The 20,212-nt window shown below is 42.0% G+C and overlaps 4 protein-coding genes across 6 annotated transcripts; 3 read left to right on the forward strand and 1 right to left on the reverse strand.

The window, feature by feature from the left end:
* Positions 1-23: 23 nt before the first annotated feature.
* RB195_010249 (uncharacterized protein) lies at positions 24-3,669 on the forward strand (the record flags this gene model as incomplete). 2 transcript variants are annotated; one of them, XM_064191165.1, is made up of 2 exons in its annotated part: positions 24-2,496; positions 2,741-3,669. In XM_064191165.1, 2 exons carry the CDS (start codon positions 24-26, stop codon positions 3,667-3,669), a joined length of 3,402 nt encoding a protein of 1,133 aa, XP_064048748.1. The 2 variants fall into 2 exon arrangements, with proteins under 2 accessions (XP_064048748.1, XP_064048749.1); XM_064191166.1 differs by lacking the exon at positions 2,741-3,669 and having other exon boundaries at positions 24-2,651.
* Positions 3,670-4,177: 508 nt separating this feature from the next.
* Positions 4,178-5,911, forward strand: RB195_010250 (uncharacterized protein; the record flags this gene model as incomplete). Its single annotated transcript, XM_064191167.1, has 1 exon — positions 4,178-5,911. One exon carries the CDS (start codon positions 4,178-4,180, stop codon positions 5,909-5,911), a length of 1,734 nt encoding a protein of 577 aa, XP_064048750.1.
* A 320-nt stretch (positions 5,912-6,231) lies between these two features.
* On the forward strand, positions 6,232-7,320 carry RB195_010251 (uncharacterized protein; the record flags this gene model as incomplete). Its single annotated transcript, XM_064191168.1, has 3 exons — positions 6,232-6,399; positions 6,749-6,853; positions 6,937-7,320. The coding sequence occupies 3 exons, from the start codon at positions 6,232-6,234 to the stop codon at positions 7,318-7,320; spliced, it is 657 nt and encodes a 218-aa protein (XP_064048751.1).
* A 2,463-nt stretch (positions 7,321-9,783) lies between these two features.
* Positions 9,784-20,131, reverse strand: RB195_010252 (uncharacterized protein; the record flags this gene model as incomplete). Of its 2 annotated transcripts, XM_064191170.1 has the most annotated exons (8): positions 9,784-10,083; positions 10,135-10,301; positions 11,295-11,424; positions 11,475-11,660; positions 12,703-12,794; positions 12,886-13,023; positions 16,506-16,605; positions 19,991-20,131. In XM_064191170.1, 8 exons carry the CDS (start codon positions 20,129-20,131, stop codon positions 9,784-9,786), a joined length of 1,254 nt encoding a protein of 417 aa, XP_064048752.1. The 2 variants fall into 2 exon arrangements, with proteins under 2 accessions (XP_064048752.1, XP_064048753.1); XM_064191169.1 differs by lacking the exon at positions 9,784-10,083 and having other exon boundaries at positions 10,084-10,301.
* Positions 20,132-20,212: the final 81 nt, after the last annotated feature.

Raw genomic sequence — 20,212 nt, forward strand, 5'->3', positions numbered from 1 at the left:
GCTACGATTGCTCTCGCGTCACAATGACACTTGTTTTTCACAAAAGGCCGATATTGCTGAGTGCAAAAACGCTGCAGTCACTACTGGATAAGTACAGTACTTACTCAGATGAGATAAAACCATCAGGAACAGATGAGGAAAGGTACGAAGAGTATCTCAGTGCCGCAAATTTGCTCTCTGGAAGCATAGAGACAATCAAAATGAGCAGAAACGCTCTTCAGGCATTGATAGATAAATTGCAAAAAGAATATGAAGAAGCAAGATCTAAGGGAAATAAAAAAGACCTCACAAATGAAGTTGAGGAGATTGAAAATGGCACGCAATTCAATGAAAGGATTGCAAAGGCAAACGAAATGGTATATATACTAAGTGCCAGAGTCACAGAAGCACGGAATCACATGGGAAAACTTGCAAGGAAGATGGGAATAACTCATAGAGAGCCCACAAAACAAAAACCTGCAAGAATAAATGAAACTCACGCAGATCAGCAGACCGCAACAGAGTCAACTGCGACTGAGGAAACCGAAGAAGGTTCTTCACAAAATGACGCCATTTGGCTCTCGGAAGACAATTCAAATTCGAAAAAAAGTAGAGAAGACGATGAAGATTTCATATGTCGTACTCTCAAACCAAGGCAACTAAGTTTGCCACGATTCTACGGGGACGAAGAAGAGTTCCCTGAATTTTGGGCAATATATGAAACGCTCGTTGACCAAAGTAAGGTTTTAAGTACAGTCGAAAAAATGCTGTTACTTAGAGATAGCCTCAAAGGGAGAGCAGAAACAGCCATAAAAGGCATACAATTGATCCCACAAAATTATAAGTGGATGATTAATGCTTTGAAAAAGAAATACGGTAATAAACCGACTAACAGAGCAAAAATAGTGCAAAAATTAATTAATTTGCCAGCAGCAAAGAATGATGCTGATAGCTGTATGAACACGTTCGACAAAATTCGAATGCTCATGAATCAAATGGTCTCTGCAGGCCAAAATATACCACAAATGCAAGATGCGATGTGGACAGAGAAAATTTTGGAGAAATTTCCTTACACTATAGTGAAAAACGTTCTTGTTACAATTCAAGATCAAGATGAAGTGAAAATAGAAGATGTAATGGATCATCTTGAGAAGGAGATTAATGCAAAAAAGTTTGTAGACGCACGTTTAAAAGGTCGTGTAAAATTTGAAAACCATCCGAACCGAAGACAATACGGTGTGGATGTTACAGAACCCCCAAAATTGGGAAAAATTTGTCGTTTTTGTGACAACTCAAATCATATATCAGCGAACTGCCGAACAATCACTGATATCAAATCAAGGCGAAATATGGTGAAAGAAGCCAGACAATGCTGGAAATGTTTCTCAGAAGAACACAGCAGTTATGACTGTCAGAAACCAAATTGTCCTAAATGTGGCAAAATGCACGATGTAAGCCTTTGCATTTCCACTTCAGATGATGGTACCAGGACAAGATATAGCGCTGGTGACCGATCGCGCAATCAAAGCTCCTCCAATACCGTACCAGTTCCAAGAAATAACACTACTGCTCGGAATCAATACGGCAATGGCCGCAATAATGGTAACATCCGCAACAATCAGCAGACAAATCCTCATACAGCTGATCACAGTACTAACCACTCAGCCGAAGGTTCCGTGTACATTGACAAAAGAAAAGAGCAAGTAATCCTGATGACTGCCGAAGGAAATGTTTGGAATAATAACACCAGACAATTCGAAAAACTCCTGTTTTTCTTTGACACTGGAGCTCAAAAAACTATCATTAGAGAGCAGACCGCAAGGGAATTTGGTCTTCCAACTCAGAAAACCGAAATCTGCACAATGTCAGGTATAGGTGGACATACCGAAAAATATCAAACAAACATTGTCCCCCTCAAAATCAGCAATGCCTTTGGCAAGGAGATCCATATGACGATTCAAACCAAGCCAATTATCACCAATGGCTTTTCGTCTGTACGTCTCAACGATGCAGATAAACAATACCTCCAAGACAATGAGATTTGCATAAACAATCCGAGAGTTCGCGGTGAACATCAAAACCCGCAAATATTAGTCGGTCTAGATAACTATTACGACCTCGTAAACACAGTTGACACTATAACTTTGCCATCTGGATTACGCATTGCGCGTACGGTATTCGGACCAACGGTACACGGCAAAGGGTCAATCAATTCGCAGCAAGAAGCGACAACGATAACACATGGCCTCAGCCTCGTTCAAGAACAGAATGAATCAGAAATTCTACAGAAGTTGTTCGAACTAGATGGTTTAGGAATATCATCAGAAGAATGTACTAAGAACGAAAACACATTCGAGTACTTCAAAAGCTATTCGAAATCAATATCGTTTGAAAACGGCGTTGTAACCGTACCCTTTCCCTTGAAAGATAATGTCATCGACCTAGCGGATAATTACGGAATAGCGTACCGTCGATTGATTTCGTTACAAAGACAACTATCAAATAATATCCACCAACGTGAGTGGTATAACAAAATAATGAACGATTATATCCAAAACGGAGTTGTCGAATTAGTCCACGGACAAAATAAAAAATTCGGCCGGCACTTACTACATGCCACATTCCGGAGTTTGGAAGCCAGAAAAGGCAAAACCATTGAGGATAGTATTTGATGCTTCCTCTAAGAGAGTCGGACAGCTTTCGCTGAATGATGTGATCTACACAGGAGAATCCTTCGTGAACAAAATTCATGATGTTATAGTTGCAAGTAGAACCAGTGGAATTATTCTTTTATGCGATATTGAAGCGGCTTTCACGCAAATCAGACTAGTGGAAGATCATAAAGATTTGTGTCGGTTTTTATGGCTGAAAGACATGAATAAGCCTCCAAATCGAGACAACATAGCAGAATACAGATTCAATCGTTTGCCCTTCGGTAACACCTCGGCACCAAGTATTCTTAACATGGCCATTCTGGCATATTTAAATCACAAGAATACTCCGCTCTCACTGGAGATTGCAAAACATATTTATGTGGACAATATTCTCTTATGCGCCACCACCAAAGAGGAAGCACTAGAAAAATATACTGCTTCAAAGAATATTTTCCGTGAAATCGGCATGAATTTACGAGAATATATTTCAAACTCTGCTGAAGTTAACAGAGCTATCCCAAAAGAGGATAGAGCGCCCACAGACAACATAAAACTTCTTGGCGTCAAATATGACACCAAATCGGACGAATTTGTGATGAAAGTTACAATTCCACAAAAAGAAAAATTAACCAAACGCGATATTGTAAGCCAAATAAACTCGATCTATGATCCCGTAGGCCTCGCAAGCCCACTGATTATCAAACTGAAGTCTCTAATGAGAGAAATTTATGATACAGGGATAGAATGGAAACAATACGTTCCGCAAGCGCTGTGTATTAAATGGAATTCTGTAATACAAGAGATAAACAATGCATGTATAAGGGTCAGTCGACCATTGCTACGTTCTCCCACGTCTCACACCTCAAGAATTTCCTTATGGGTGTTTTGTGACGCCAGCAAAATGGCAATATCGACATGCGCATATCTGAGGTGCGAAAACACTAATGAGATCACTTCATTGATTAGTGGAAAGAGCAAGCTAACACCAAAAAGATCCAGCAGACTATACCACGCTTGGAATTGTTGGCTATCTTAATAGGACTGCGAATGGCGAAAACCATTCTTGATTCAATAAACATTGAAATTATTTCCGTAAATGTCGCCAGTGATAGCGAAATAGCACTTCAGTGGATAAGGTCTTCACGCAAACTTCCGATATTCGTGACTAATCAGAAGGATCGCATTTTGAGATTGAAGACTCAAATCGAAGTCAAATCCATCCCAGTACATCTATTTCATGTTCCAACACATCATAATCCAGCAGACGTTGGAACTCGAGGCACAACGGCAAGCCTCATCAGTGATCATGATTGGGTGAGAGGACCCAGATGGCTAGAGCACGACCAGCAAACTTGGCTTATTCGATCCATAGATAACCTCAGCTGTGATCAGTTTTACGAAGAAATAGAGGACAATCAACATGTGAATGTTGAAACCACAAACGAGTCAGCGGAATCATCCCGTTTAATAATAGATCTAGCTCGTTTCTCTCGCTACAAAACAGCTCTTCGAACATTCTCAGTTGTTGGAAAATTGCTGAGTAAATGGGTGAAACGGTGCAATTACACCAGGTCAACATCGATTACGCTAAACGTACTCTCCTCTATACAAATGAAGATGTCATTGCTGCGGAGGATATGGAGATCTCTGAGAAACTCATCTTAGCAGCTATTCACGAAAACATCAACGTGCAAAAATTGCAGAAACGACTCCCAAATCAGAAGATTATCAGAGACGAAAAAGGTATCATTCGATACAAGTCACGCATTCAGAACGCCAATTTGCCATATGATGCAAAAATGCCAATTTTCATTCCGAATTACTCGGAACTAGCCAGGCTAATCATTCATGACCTGCATTATGGAAACGCACACTGCGGCAAAGAACAGACATTAACGCTGGCAAGACAACGATTTTGGATTCCGCAGCCATCTAGAATGATCAAGAAATATCTACGTACATGTATTACGTGTAAGAAATGCCACGGATTGCCATATGGAGCACCAGAGATGCCACCATTACCAACAGATCGGGTAATAGTAACCAAACCCTTTGCCAATGTTGGATGCGACTATATGGGACCATTTGAGTCAAACGTCAAACAGAAAATGTACGTCTGTTTATTCACATGCCTCACTACCAGGGCTGTGCACCTTGAAGTGGTCGAAAATTTGTCAGCGGGTGCATTTTTAAGCAGCTTCATCCGTTTTATATCTCGAAGAGGTGTTCCAAAACTCATCCGAACTGATTGCGGAACGAATTTTAAATTGGGATCAAAAGTGATTGAAAATTTGTTCCTAGAAAATGATGAAAATGGTAGCTCCGTGATGAGCTACAGTGCCTCAGAAGGCATAAAGTGGATTTTCAATCCACCTGCTTCACCATGGATGGGAGGCGCATGGGAAAGAATGGTTGGCTCCGTGAAAAGATGCTTTCAAAAAAGCATTGGACGTAAAAAATTGTCATTTGAACAAATGACTACAGTAATTTCAAGAATTGAGGCGATAATTAATACTCGCCCGTTGACAAAAGTAAGTGCAACGGATCTTGATGAAATACCGATAAGACCTATCGATTTCCTACAAGGAAATCTAAAGTACTCTATTCCAAGCACGCAGTTACAGTGCGGTAATGGCGATACAGTATATGATCCCGAGTTGCTTCAGACAGTTGCGCAAGCACAGGAAGCATTAATGTTTTCGGAAACGATCGCTACAGTATTTTGGGAGCGATGGAACAAAGAGTATCTTACATCCTTGAGAGATAACCAGAGAGTGCTACTAAAACAACCGCGGCACGTGAAAAATACACCGCAAATTGGAGAAATTGTACTTATTGAGCAAGAATTTCTTCCACGTGGTAACTGGATGTACGGCAAAGTACTAGAAACAGTACCAAGTGCAGATGGTCTTGTAAGATCAGCAAAACTCCTTACGCCAAACAAAAGAGTTATCCAAAGACCACTCAACAAGTTGTATCCCTTAGAAATACGTAGTTCTGTGGGAGACTCACATTTAGAACTCGAAAAAAACTCCACTTCTGAGCGGGAGATACACCAGAAAGAAAGAGTAGATTCAGCAGAATCATCTTCCCGCAGAACTCGTCCAACTAGACAATCGAAAACACATGCCTTAAAAGTCATCCAAGAATTTGAAAGAAGTCTTGACCGACCTTCTACTTCTTCAAGTAGACAGGTATCCACATATCTGCTGATGGCTATGTTGGCATTATCAACTATATGTCCAGTGACAGCGACAGACATGAGAACAACTCAATAAAGTGCAACGAAGGAAGAGTAGAAATAGTGCCTCCTTCATCAAGATTTGAGCTTTGCATCAACGCAATGTGCAGAATTATGTCTAACGTATCGAAATCGTATATATTTGAATTGGAAAAATCATCATTAGATGAAAATAGCACGATTACGTTACGCTCTGAATGGAGCTAGTGGTCTTCTCGACTATGCGTGCGAACCGCCAGACTTTTGCGAAAAATCGGCCTTGCTGATGAGCAAGATCTTATAGGTAATCCTCACTGTTGGCCACTTGGAGCCATAATCACCTTAACAGTGTTAGTTTACCTTTCGATCAATAGCATCATGTTGATCATATGGTTAATTAAATGCACACGAAATGCAAAACGGAAAGGAACTCCGAATTCCACATCCGAAGAAGAAACAATTCCAATGAGAACATTCAATCCACATCCGATCAATATACCGTCCGCCTTGTTGATTTGTGTCGCACTCTTGGCACTAGCAAGCAAGGTAATTACTTGCCAGCATGGATATATGAGGCATAGTGTAGAGGTAGTCTGCGAAAATCGCGGAAATTGCACTTATAATTACAACGAGGAAGTTCTATTCAATAGAATCAACTCCAATCTTTGTATTCAGCTTAATCATGTTAACAAAACGATCGGACTTATAAAGATACGTTCGAGACCAATGAAACTGTCCTGTTCCAAAGTTTCATTATTCTTCACTAGAGAGGCGAAACTCAAGATCTACCACACAACGAGATGCTCACAAATGGGCTCTTGCACTCAGTCTAAGTGCAGTAGAATTAGGCTGGACGAAGTAATTCCTGAGTTCAAAAGATCATCTCCATATCCAGGACACTCAATTTGTGGTAGCATGCGGTTACTTCCTACCATTTCCAGCATGTACGTTTCTGAGGATTGCTCATGTTCCGAAGAAGACGCAGACTGTCTTTGAAGTAGTAAGTTGCATGGAATGGCAACCAGTAATCCAAATTGACGTCGATTTCATGCTTTATAATAAAGGAAAGCTGAAATCTTTCAGTTTACAACCTTATGTTACAAAAAGTATGATGAACTGTCGTTGACAATCATTTCTTTGCAAAAACCTCATTCTCCATTGATAGACAAAAGATTCGCTGTAACCCCAATGGAGGCGATGATGCTACCAGATCATTATCAACTTCCCGTTGAATGCGAGTCAGAAGCATCTGCTCTCGATGCCTTTGTTAACTGCACAAATCGCATGGTCTGTTCTTGCGAAAATATGAAAGCACCGCAAACATGTCAGTGTCCACATGATTCACTCCAAAATTTGAGGAAAGAAGTGTCAAATGTAATGCCCATACGCACTCCGTTCACGGAAATCTTCAGTGATAGCAAAGAAATCTATGCGCTCTCCAAGCAGGAGAGATCACTCTCGCAATAGAATCCAATTTGCTTATTGGCGGCACTGAGTTCATAATCAATCAACCATGTGAGATCTCGGTTCGTGGGGTCAAAGGGTGCTACAGCTGTAGCGAAGGCGCAAGAATCGATTTCCTTTGCAAGTCATCAATAAACTCGTGGGTTACAGTACAGTGCGAGAATCACGTTTTCCCCATTGAATGCGGCCCAACAAATACTTCCGTGCAAGTTATTTTAGACTTCGAATATTCGGTAGTATCACAAGTGTGCCACACATCATGTGATGGCAAGAATGTTACCTTTGATCTACAGGGAACACTCTTGTACCATCCAGAAGCAAGAGAAATTTGCTCTCGCAGACAGAAGTGCAAGAGCTACATGCAAAGAATTCATTACTTAATTTTGATCTGCCTGATCTAAATCCACTAATGAATACCATAAAAATGCACTGGCATATAGCCTTTACCGCTTGCGCCACATTGGCCTTAGCCACTGGTTTGACGTACTTATTCGGACCCACAATGGTCTTAATGATAGCCAAAATAACGCGGTCACTAACAGTCAGCATAATCAAATTCGCTTGGAGAATGGTTTGCTTGGTACTGAACCTATTTGGCAAGATCACTGCGTGGATAATTTGCAATTACAGGCAATAATCAGCTCGAATCATACATCATATCATCGTAATAAGCACATTTAGTGATAAAAGAAAATAAAAACTCAAAAAGAGTACTAATTTACTAGTAAGCCTCCGCCGCCCAAGGCCGCACATTCGAATAATAGGATGTGTCAGTTCCTGGAAAGGATCAACTATGAATTCTCGTAGTTGATTCTCGGATTCGAATAACGACGCCAACGCCAACGAGCCGCAATGGAACGATGCCGATGCTATCTCCAACAAACTGCAATGGAACGACTCCCGCCGCCGCCGACTCCAACAAGCTGCAGTCGAATGAAGCAAATAGTGAAACCTATCGTCCGGTGATCATTGGCATTTGACTCGTTTAATAATTTTAATTGTGTGGTCGGGAGTTCTAACATTTTTTTTTGAACACTCTTATTTCTATTTTTTTATTTTTATAACTTTTCCTATATCCTTTATACAAAATACAAAAAATATGAAATATTTAAAGAGTTAAATTAACGGACAACCTTTCCAAAAGAACACCTCAAAATTTTTTTATTTTTAGATAACCCCTTTAGGCCTAATTAATAACCACCCCCCACAAACCGCCCCTTCCCTGGTTTCCACCCCCCCCAGAGAAAACAACTCCTTCCCCTAACAATAACTTCCCCCCTAAAAAAACCTTTTTTTTTTTCAATATCCTTCCCCCCCAAAAAAAACCTTTTTTCTCAATAAAATCCCCCCCCCCCAACAATATCCTTCCCCCCTCAAAAAATTTTTCCCCCTTAAAAAAAACATATCCCCCATCAAAAAAATAAAAAAACAATAAACCAAAAAAACCCCAAACAAAAACCAAAAACCTTATCAAATAAAAAAAAAAAAAAAAAAAAAAAAAGTGGTCTGGAATCCTTTCATTCTGAAAATAAAAAGTCATGTGCGCCGCTAGAACTACTTGTAGCAGATGGCCATCAGCTCGAAGAAAGTCTGCTGATGTGAAATCAGATCCGGGGGGCGTGGTAGGTTTCATGCTCTTCATAGTGAGCAAGGACGAAAGGAGAATGCGTGCTGGAAGTTCACCAGTAGAGATGATCGGGCTTGTCACAGGAGTTGACAAACGGAAAACATCAAGTAGAACCTCTCCGTAATGAATTCCATCTCATGACAAGAAGGGGGTCCCGTATTCGCTCAGCAAGGCTGCTACTGGAATACTATTCGCGAAGGTCACTGCGGCACTTTTTAAGAATTGTCCTTCTTTGTGCTGCTTCTAAAATCTTCTTCCGCCTGTATTTTAAAAAATCTTATCGCAACGCCTTTCTGCAGCTGGTGTTCGCTACTAACCTCTCAATGAGCGATGCATTCGGATCAAGCCTCAAAGTCCTTCTTCTTTACAACAATTCCTTGGTGGTCTTTGAAACTGATCCCAGTTTGTCGTGCGCGGCTTCGAGATACGTTCAGCACAGGCGCGTAACCCCCTGAGCAGCATCTCGTAGTCCATGTTTGGGTCCTCTTCGATGTGCCAATTAAAGGCATCACACCACGAATCTGAGGTGGTACGGATTTCAAGTGGAGTATTCGTATACGGCATAGAAAATTATGGAGAGGGGGTGATTCCGTCCATTTCTTCCTAACTGCCGTAAAAAACGGTCCCGAAGATGCGGCGTGTGCACACGGCTGGCGCGCTCTAATCGAACTCATTGTAGAAAATAGCGCGCCGGAACGCTCGAAGCTGTATTTTCCGGACCGTCTTTTTACGGCAATTAGGAAGAAGTGGACGAAATCATCCCTCTCATTAATCTACGATCCCGCATATGAATACTCCACCTGAAATCCGTACCACCTCAGATTCGTGGGGTGACGCCTTTAATATGACTCCTTTCTTCCTTCGTTGCCGATAGCAGAAGTCTTTTCCATCGTATGGCTAAGTCGTCGAATGAGACAGTGACCAGAACCACTACAAAAGGACGGTGCAACCGAGACGTCAAGTAGACACCACTTTTGATTGGTGAGTCTGTGTTCGATCGCCGCACGAGTCCTGTCAGTGGATTTCGATGTCCCGGTGAGACGATTGTCGTTTTCGTTGCGGTCCCTCCTCCTGTATTCCTCTTCGAAAGCCTTTCCTAGTTTTAGGTGTTTTTTGTTAAGGTCTCCGACGACGACTTTCTAAAAAGACTTATCGTTTCGGACCAATTCCACCAGCTCCTCATAAAACACTGTCATTTCGGACTTGTCACCTGTTGATGTTGGTGAGTAGGAGCTGATGATGCTAATGGCAATTGAGCGCAGAGGGAAGAGACGAAGAATGGTCAGACTAGGTGACAGGATCTCATGAGAATCGACAAGATAGACGAGAGATGGATGCACAACAAGACCAATATCCCCTAGGTTTTGCGACAGAATCTTCTCTTCATGAATGATGAAATGAGTGTATTCACTCATCTGTCTTACGTCGCTTCTTCTGCTCTAGGTCACTTGCAGAGTAATCACGCTCTGCAGCTCTGAATGGGCATGTAGGTCAGCGTTTGTGGACACCGTTCTCGCGTTGTAAGTACACAATCTAAGACAGTCTCCATGGCGAGTTTTGCATGTGTTGCCTTGGTCCAGAATGAAAGAAATCTTGAGGAACCTGAGGTCTGGGAAGCAGCTCTGCCATGGCGAGCAGTTTTCACCACAGGTCGCCTCCGACTCTATGACCCTATCAGTAAGCCAACGTGCCTTAAAACTGATTTAGTCTTAGCTAGGCTTCCGCTTGACGAGATGTCGGAATGTCGGATGTGTCAATCTTCTTCTCAGCTTAGTATACCCTTCCAGAGGACATACCTCTGCTCTGCATCGCAGTTTGACGCCCATAGTCAACCTGCGTCACTATGAGGCGGTGAGCCGTCGCGGAGAAGTGGGGTATTTATCAATATAGATTAACTACCACAGAGTAATCATCGGAGCATTGCTACTGCATTGCCATACTGTACTGATTGGTATGTGGGACGTGGAAAGTCTAGGACCACGTGAAGTAAAAGGAATCTTTGGTACATCGCACATTTTTCCTTTCCTTGTATATACCCTGCCCTGCGGAAGACGTATATCCGCTGTTCATCGCAGTTCGACGCCTAAGGTTACTTCCACGCTACTATGAGGCGGTAAGCCGTTGTGGATACGATTCAACATGGATGCCATAATAATGATTACAGTACGAAATAACCCTTTTTGCGCAAGTGATAAACTCGCAACATGTATGAGGAAAATCATCACCTACCAAATAACCACCAAATAACTTTGATCTCATGGGGCGGAAAGGAAATTAAATGTGTGATCGTCAATGTGTTGAAAAGATGAAAGACTTAATTATTTTTCGATATTCGAAATAGGAAATATACCTCCACGCAAACGACGCAGCACCTCGGTATGGTACTTCAAACGGGAGGAAGCATCGTAAAGTTTTTGTAGGCGATTGAAGAGTGTCACATTCATCCAGGATGGCCAGGTTTGCGTATCGTTGTGTTGATGCTAAAGAAAGAAGTATCTTGCAGCTAACACAATTTTCAAAAGATATTTACCATGCAAAAGAGGTTGTCGTACACCATCCAAAGCATGTAGAATTGAAAGTCGACTATTTGCGAGTGTTCCCGCAGATATTGGATCAGATCTTCGTTTTCAGCCTCCATTCTGCGTACTACTCCCAACTTCCATACTTTGTTGAACTCTGCCGACGCTGTGGGACACTCAATGTCCTCATAAAGTTCCTGGAATGATAACTGCATCTGATCGTTAAGCCAGTTCAGAAAAATTCCATATTTGGATATCTTCATTTGATCTGCTACATTTAATTTTCTTATCGAAGAACATACAAAGAACCACTCCGCACTTCTTCGATAGGAAGCCGGAGAGTACAACAGTTACTGTGGTTTGGTACAAAAACAAAGCTGCAAAAATAATCCACGCACCACATATTTCTTCAGATTTGAAGAAAAAAAAACTTCTAATGGCAAAATGAACACAGGAAAAGTCGAAAAGACATGAAGTTTACGCAAGTTTCAATAAAATATACTAAAATGAGTTATTCTTTTGGTAAGACGCTGCTACTAAGAGCAGTTAATGAATGAAAAAAAAACCAGAGAAAATTTCCTGCGAAGTTTGTTTGGGTAAACACATAAGATGGTGACCAAAGCAGTAAGCGATTAACAACAGCAGATCACGAAGTTTAAAGTTAAAGTGAAGTTGGGGCGGGTGTAGTGTAGCGGTTAGAGGTTCCGCTTACTGCACAATCGATCGGAGGTTCGAATCCGCCCCAGTGCTCACCAAGCCTTTCATCCCTCCGGGGTCGATAAATTGGTATGGGAGGCACTGACTTGACACATCGGCTAGCCACCGCAAGTCATTGTATAGGCCAGATACACGTTCGTTAACCTCAAACGATTCTAAATTGAAGTTAACGTCGGGGCGCATCCCAAGCGGATTGATTATCGCCAGAAACTTTATCCTTACTTTATATTGCGTGCGTGTAGGTTCGTGCGAAGCGGCGTGGTTATTGGATGCATTGGAAATCCGCAACCTCAACCTTAAACCTCAATTCTGAACTGAAGTGAACGTGGGGGGCGCATACCAAGCGGATTGATTAACGCCAGAAACTTTAACTTTAACTTTTATCACGAAGTTGTCAATGTTGGTATTTCTAAGAGAATACAGTCGGGTCAAAACGAGCTGAAGCTCGGTGCGGTGGAGTGAGCCGCTTTTAGAGCAGCAAGCAATCTAATGTTTAAACTTCTCGTTCTACGTGTGCGGTACCTTGTCGATAGATTTCGGAATCGAGTGCACAGGAACAGGTTGCCAAGCCAATCCTGCGTCCCACATTTCAAGTTTCGAAGGAGGAAACAGACCTGTAGAACACATCCAATGATAGAACGCTTTTGTGCGATGAAATTGCAGAAACTTGAAGTATCATTAATTCCGAGCATAGTACTCTCTTACCAGCCATATTCGCCTGTGCTGACATCAATGTCCGATTGTAGTCACTACTTCGTACAAAAACCTGACTGCGATCAAAATGGTCTCCAAGCCATTTTCCATACCGAGCACGTAACCACTTTCCAAGACGATACTGCTGAGCTGACAAAATATAATTCATGCAGTCGGGTCAAAACGACATAAAGCCGGTGTAATCGCACTGACTGCTCCGCTCCAACCGCTGGATCGGTTGGATCCTCACTCATCTTTGCAACCGAATTGGATACTAGCACAATAATCGTGTCTAAACTTACACCCGGCTGCGAGAGGCGTTTAAAGGCATCACCCCACGAATCTGAGGTGGTGCAGATTTCAGGTGGAGTATTCGTATACGGGATGGGAGACTATGGAGAGGGGGGTGATTCCATCCATTTCTTCCTAATTGCCGTAAAAAACTGCCCGGAATATGCGACGCCGCACAAGGCTGGTGCGCTCCAGTCGAACTCCTTGTAGGAAATAGTGCGCCAGAACGCTTGAAGCCGTATCTTCCGGGCCGTTTTTTACGGCAATTAGGAAGAAGTAGACGGAATCACTCCCCTCTCCGTAGTCTCTCATCCTGTATACGAATACTCCACCTGAAATCCGCACCACTTCAGATTCGTGGAGTGATGCCTTTAAGCGCCCTGAAGCCTGCTGAAGCTAATTAACGTACACCCGGCTGCGGGAGGCTCCGCCCTTTGCACCAGTGCTAACGCTGCGCGGAATTCAAAGTGGAGCAGCAGGTACCTACTTCCTCCGTTTTTCCAGAGGAATAGACTCGAGGAAAACTTGGAAGTGAATAATTTAAGATGCTTGACGAACTCTTATCATAAAACAGACGAGGAGAATATCACAACAAAGTAGTACAGCAAACAAAAGTGATAATCACCTTCGAATTTTGAAGTAGGGATTGGAACTGCAACACAGGATTTTTGACCTTCATCTTGCAGCTGACGACGATTACGTAAGATAATTACATGATCCTAGTCCTATATGATGAAACATATCTTTTCTTGTTCCTCTCTCCAGATTACTTCTCGCTGTTCCACTTGTTCCTCCATAGCTTTCCCTATTTAATCCTTCGTCGTCTTATGCGTCGTCTCTGTTTTACTGGTCTTGTTTCTTTTCTCTTATTCGTATTTGTTCTTATTGTTGCCTATCTATTCCGCCTTTCTTCTACCCTTGTCTTGTTTATTATGACTTATTTGTCTTCTTTCTGTGTCTTCTTATGTATTTTTGTACCTCCTCTTAGGTTTTGTGTCTATTTCGTTCTTTTTGTCCCATTACAAGTGGTTTTGATTCCAACTTCTTTGTTTTTCGTTCGTGCAGCATGTGGTATCTCTTGTTTCCCACGTCTACTTCATACATGTTTGTTGCATTTTCGTGTATCTCAATATTTCAGCACCTTGTTATTTTTGTCTTCCCACTCCTTCCTAAACTAATTTGCTCTCCTTCCTTCACTTTGTCTTTAGTTCTTCACATGGCGGGAACATTAAAGCTAAAGGAATTCAACTCGCACAGAGAAATAGTGGAACTTTCTCAAATAAAAGTAAGGATTTTGGATCTTCATTTCTTCCAAATTGGAGGAATTCCCTTCCCTGTATACTAAATTATACTGCTCCAATTCTCAACTAAAAAAGATGAAAAGGTGCAAAAAGGAGACCAGAGCAGTTCATCGCAAGAGCAGTCTTGTGCTGCAATTCAACCAATTTTGGAAACAGATAGGGAAATCAATATCTCGTCATTTCCAAGTTTAAGCGTTGCGCTTTTTAAAGTAAACGAATGAACGAAAATTGCCGACACTACTTATTACCTTGCTGAACAATAAAACTTAAAGTTTAATTTCATTTCCGTTTCTCGTTTTTGCGGAGGTATGACTACTCATTTGTTTCCAAATTTTACCATTTCCCAACTCTAAGGTTACTATAAATATACTACTTTTGCTGTTGCAAAGGAATACATGAGAGTGACGTGGTGCACGAAGACAAAAGAAAAAGTGGGAAACAATGTCTTCACAGGAAACTGCTCAAGAAAACATAGAATCAAATCGAAACCATTGAGGGACTTCGGCAAAGTGAAGAACACAATGTCGTCTCTCTTCATCCTGTAACTGAAGCTAAAATAATAGTAAGATTAAAAGCTGGTGTTCGGCTACGGTGTCAAGATATGCATATACTTGATACTAAGTGAATCAAGTGAAAAGCAATGAACCTAATCACGTTAAAACAAATCCGCCTGTGAAAACAAGTAGAACGGAGAAGCAAAACAAGTAAAAAGGAAATGATGCAGAAGGCGAGAAAGGAAATAAAAATGCAAATTAAATAAGGAAAATAATGGAAGAACAAATGGAAGAACGAGAAGGCAGCTGGAGAGAGGAACAAGAAAAGATATCGGAAATTATGGAGATGCACAGAGATCAGAAAACCCGTGTTGCACCTTCAGTAAAAATTACTCCAAAATTCGAAGCATAGAGGCGTTAGTCTGAGCCGGTGCTCTAAACCCCTTCACATTTAAACGGTTGGGGAAGGGACCTCCTTCACTTCTAAACCGTTGGCAAAATTACCCCTTCCCCTTCGGGTGGTTAGCGAAAAGACCCCCTCCCCCTCCCTTCACTTGAGTTTGTTTTATGATAAGAGCTCGTCAAGCACCTTATAGAACTCAGTTCCAAGTTTTCTCGGAGTCTATTCCTCTGGAAAGACGGAGGAAATAGTTACTCGCTGCTCCACTTTGAATTCTGCGCCGCGTTAGCATTGGTCCAAGGGGCGGAGCCTCCCGCAGGCGCGTGTAAGTTTACGAGTCTAGCAATAGTCCCTCTTGGATCCCACCTAGCAACCGCTTAAGTGACTTCACGAGGTTTCAGGGCACTCTGACCTGAAACGACTGTAACTGGTGATAGATCATTTCGCTCGTGTCGCAAAAACCTGACGACCGACCACGTCCTATAGTTGAGTCATAACCGCATGAAGCACAGAAAATTGCGTAAGCGGCTGCGGTCGAAGCGACGCGGTGGAGCGTAGCGGTTGGGATCGTGTAAGAATCCTCGCCACCGCCACTTATCTCTGCAGTTCGCCATAGTCCCGCCTCGATTCTAACCGCTGTCTCCACCGCGCCGCTTCGAGCGCAGCCGCTTACGTAGCTGTCCGTGCTTTATATCGTTTTGACCAGACTATACTTCATGCGAGTCAACGTTATTTCATCATAGAACGTAAGCTGTCAGGTTCTTCAGTGCGCGCACATGGAAAGTAATTGTTAACTTTGTCCACTTATTCACGCAGAACTTTCAAACCTGACTATTACTAAATTGAACAAAAAACTTTAAAATGGGAATAATAGAAACTATCGGATTTTTGCAGCTGTAAAGCTGTGCTTTAGTATACAAAACACAACGATTTCCGCAAATGCATCAAAAGATAATCAAAATGTTTGAGACTCTAAGTCACATAATAGTCACGATATTTAGGATGCATGGAACGATAGTCCAAAATGAGCGTTTAGTACAAGGTAACTTGTGTTCCAAAAAATTATGTGGATTAAGGTTGTATCAATGACAGAGGACTAATTAGGGGAGAATAACAATAGATGTGAAGTGTCCAAAAAAAACTAACCTATACCCCTTTTAGTCAGTTCTCCCAGCCCTTCATTCCACGTATCTGCATCGCTGAACGGAACCGATATCGCTGGTGTTCGATCTCCATGACGCCACGCCTAAACAGATGATTTAGTTCAGTTTGCAATTTAAAGAACTAATAATTGGAGTGTTAGTAGCCATCGCCTCTATTTTGTTCGAAAGAGAAATTTAGCATTTCCAGGCAAACCCGCCTGGATCAGTTTGAGAACATCTAGACACACATTTCTGTGAGTTTTCAAAAACAAATATAACTTAAACTTAAATACAATAAGATCAATCTTAATGTACATAACCACATCGAGCACTTCACAGAGAAGTCATTGAACGCTCAGGAAGAAAAGCGGGAAACCCTTAGAGCCAGTAGAGTACCAAACGATCGAAACACCAGCAGATGTACGGCGATTATTGTCTTGGTGGGAGAGGGTGTGTGCACCACCCGCAAAACGGATCGACTATATAGGGAGCCGTTACGTTGAAATTTATGCCGCGGTGCGAAATCGTTCGCCCGCTCCCCTACACTGCGTCGTTGATTTCACTGAACTGATAGGGAGCTAGCTGCAAGCATTTCAGGATCACAGGAGAACTATGTGAAAATCGCATATAAAAGGCGTTGTTGGGTCAGAGGATGTGGTGGTTTCGGGAACGTGTTGGACGATCAGAAAACGCAGTCCGTTTAGACAGGATGTTTTTTGGTGGTGGGCTATGATCGAATGTATCTAAGACATTTCATTTGTTTTGGAAAATATTTTTCCCTCGGATTCACTTTTGGCCAAGTTCTTTAGAAAATCTCTTGGATTCGTTGATGGCTGTGACCTTCAACTTCAAAACTCAAGCTCCTGCACTTCCTACCACTCATCAATGCTGATATGTGAGCACATCCAATACGTCTTTGTTCTTTCTTCACGCGAACACAATAATGGACTATATTTTAATTCTTTCTCTGGTGTTAAGTAGTACAGTCGGGTCAAAACAACCAGGAGCCTAATGCAGTTGCGTAAACAAATTGGCGTAGCGGAACTAGACACTGCAGACATAGTCCGATCAAAAAGCGTTGGAATCGAGACGTATCCTCACTGGCGTCACTCATGACTGAGGTCTGAGTGAAATCGGTGGTCTCGCCTGTATCCTACTAACTAGCTTCACTGCGTCGCTTTGAGAGCAGCAGCTTAGGCAACTGCTCCGAGGTTCACGTCATTTCATTCATTTCAGCATTCAGGTCATTTCGGCATGACTATGCCCTACTTAATGCGTGGAGACAACGTAAAAGGAATACACATACAGTCAGCATAAAGCAGACCTCAGTGAAGATTTCAGTTACTTCTCTCCAAAGGGTGCGAATAAGCTCCTGAGCAGTCTTCCTTTTCTTACTTTTCAAAGTTATCTTTCTTTTTCGTGCAACAGTACATGGTTAGGATTACGTGGTCTCAGCAACGTCGTTCTTCGATTAATTTTATCATTTGTTGTGCTGTTAGGGCTTCTGTAAGGTTTTATCTCACAGCTATTGATACAAGATGAATTGTGCAGAACGCAACTTACAGCAACCACACATTTAGGCGTGTAAAATATGCAGTGTGTGCACTCCTCACGCATGGTATTTCATGGCAAAGTTGGAAAATGACAACTTATCACATCTTGGGGCGGCTGCTGATGTAGTTTTTGAAATACCTTTGCTATTCTCATCTACCTTTCAGACTGATGTGAGTTTTCGCATGTTTACAGGTAAATAGTTGGATGACCCAATGGTCCTGAAGACACGTAAACTCTGTAATTGCAGAGGGTTATAAGTTTTTCATTCTCATCTAAGGTCAATAACTAGTGGCAAACCTTGATTTCAACTTGTAAATTAATGTGGAAGTAACCTTAACCTGTCGAATTTCCAATAAACTTTGACATAATGGTAAGATTTCTTTACTTACTTTCCTCTCTAAAATGAATTTCCAAAAATTTGAAAGTTTTCCAAAAATGAAATCTTAGCGACACGGCGAGCGATTTCAATGTTGGTTGCAAAAAAAAAATACACGGTGAATCAAACGCTTAGGTTGACACTAGACTGCTAGAACCTTTTATTTTAGAAGTTATTCAAAGCCAAGAATTTTCTCATAAGATGCTCACTATTGTAAGGAACCACAATGAGATCTGAATTTAAAAAAAATTATAACCCTCTGCAATTACAGAGTTTACGTGTCTTCAGGACCATTGGGTCATCCAACTATTTACCTGTAAACATGCGGAAACTCACATCAGTCTGAAAGGTAGATGAGAATAGCAAAGGTATTTCAAAAACTACATCAGCAGCCGCCCCAAGATGTGATAAGTTGTCATTTTCCAACTTTGCCGTGAAATACCATGCGTGAGGAGTGCACACACTGCATATTTTACACGCCTAGATGTGTGGTTACTGTAAGTCGCGTTCCGCACAATTCATCTTGTTCTGTTTGGCTTCTCCCCTATTTTTCCTTTTAACTGTTTATGATTAGCAGTTTTTTCTTACCAGACGTAATTGTGATAAAAACCTAAAATCCGACGTGCGGGAACGCTAACTATACAGGAATAAATGAAGGGGCAGAATTCCAGTTCCTACACTGAAGATTTTGACGAAATGTCCTAGTATCGAAGGAAACTATTAAAGCAGCGAAGAACGGTAACTATTGAAGAAGCGAAGAAACAATTTCCCTAGACTACGAAGAATGGTAATCGTCTGCAATCACAACAGATGAGACGGAAGCCAAATTTCTACAAACAAAATTTCTAATTTCTACAAATGCCAAAACTAATGGGAAAGGACTTTGCCAAGACTGTTTAATCCTGTCCAATTTCTATCATACCAGAAATAAAAGAACTATGAACAAAAGAAGAATAAGAACAACTTTCAGGAGTTGCAACAGCTGATATATATGTTCGGGTCAAAACGACGTGAATCACGGTGCAGATGCGTAAGCGGTTGCGCGGCGCGATGGGAATAGCAGTTGGAAGCGAGGAGGGACCGTCGCGAACTGCAACGATGGACGGCGGCGCCGGCTCCAGATAGCTACAAAATGGGGTGCGACGAGTCCCACGGCGTAGAATTAGCAGGGTTCCTCACTAGCATCCTGACCGCTACGCCCCACCGCACCGCTTTGAGCGCAGCAGCTTGGGCATTTGCACCGTTCATCATGTCATTTTGACTCTGTTATACACCAGATGTTGTCAGAGGCACTCCGACGGTATGATAGTCTTCTCGGTCTTTTCTTCCTTCCTTCTCGGCCATGCCAATCGGCGAGGCATTCTCTCCCTCTCTCCACTTTTTGATCATGTAATAGATATAGTAGTAAATATTTATAGTAACAGTTTGAACTCCCGTAACACATCAAGAATAGGATGAGCTCTGTATATCTCGACACTCCGATGCAACACAATCTACGCCATTGGTATTTTTACTCGGGAATTAACACGTGAAAAAAAAACAATGTTAGGAACACTGACCACTTGTACATAGAGGAGGCTGTCTGTTTTTGCTTCGACAGGTACAGGCCATGCCTCTACGAACCGCTCCACTTCAACGTCGTGCTTCGGTTGCACATAATTCAGTAGCAGTGCGATTAGGAATGGCACCCATCCGCCCATAAACACAGAGGTGCCGTTGCACGGCGAGGCGGCTGAACTATCGCCGTTATTAATCTGATAGCGAACCACTTGCGACGCAAT

The sequence above is a fragment of the Necator americanus genome, chromosome III (genome assembly GCF_031761385.1).
Source record: "Necator americanus strain Aroian chromosome III, whole genome shotgun sequence".
Classification (NCBI taxonomy): domain Eukaryota; kingdom Metazoa; phylum Nematoda; class Chromadorea; order Rhabditida; family Ancylostomatidae; genus Necator; species Necator americanus.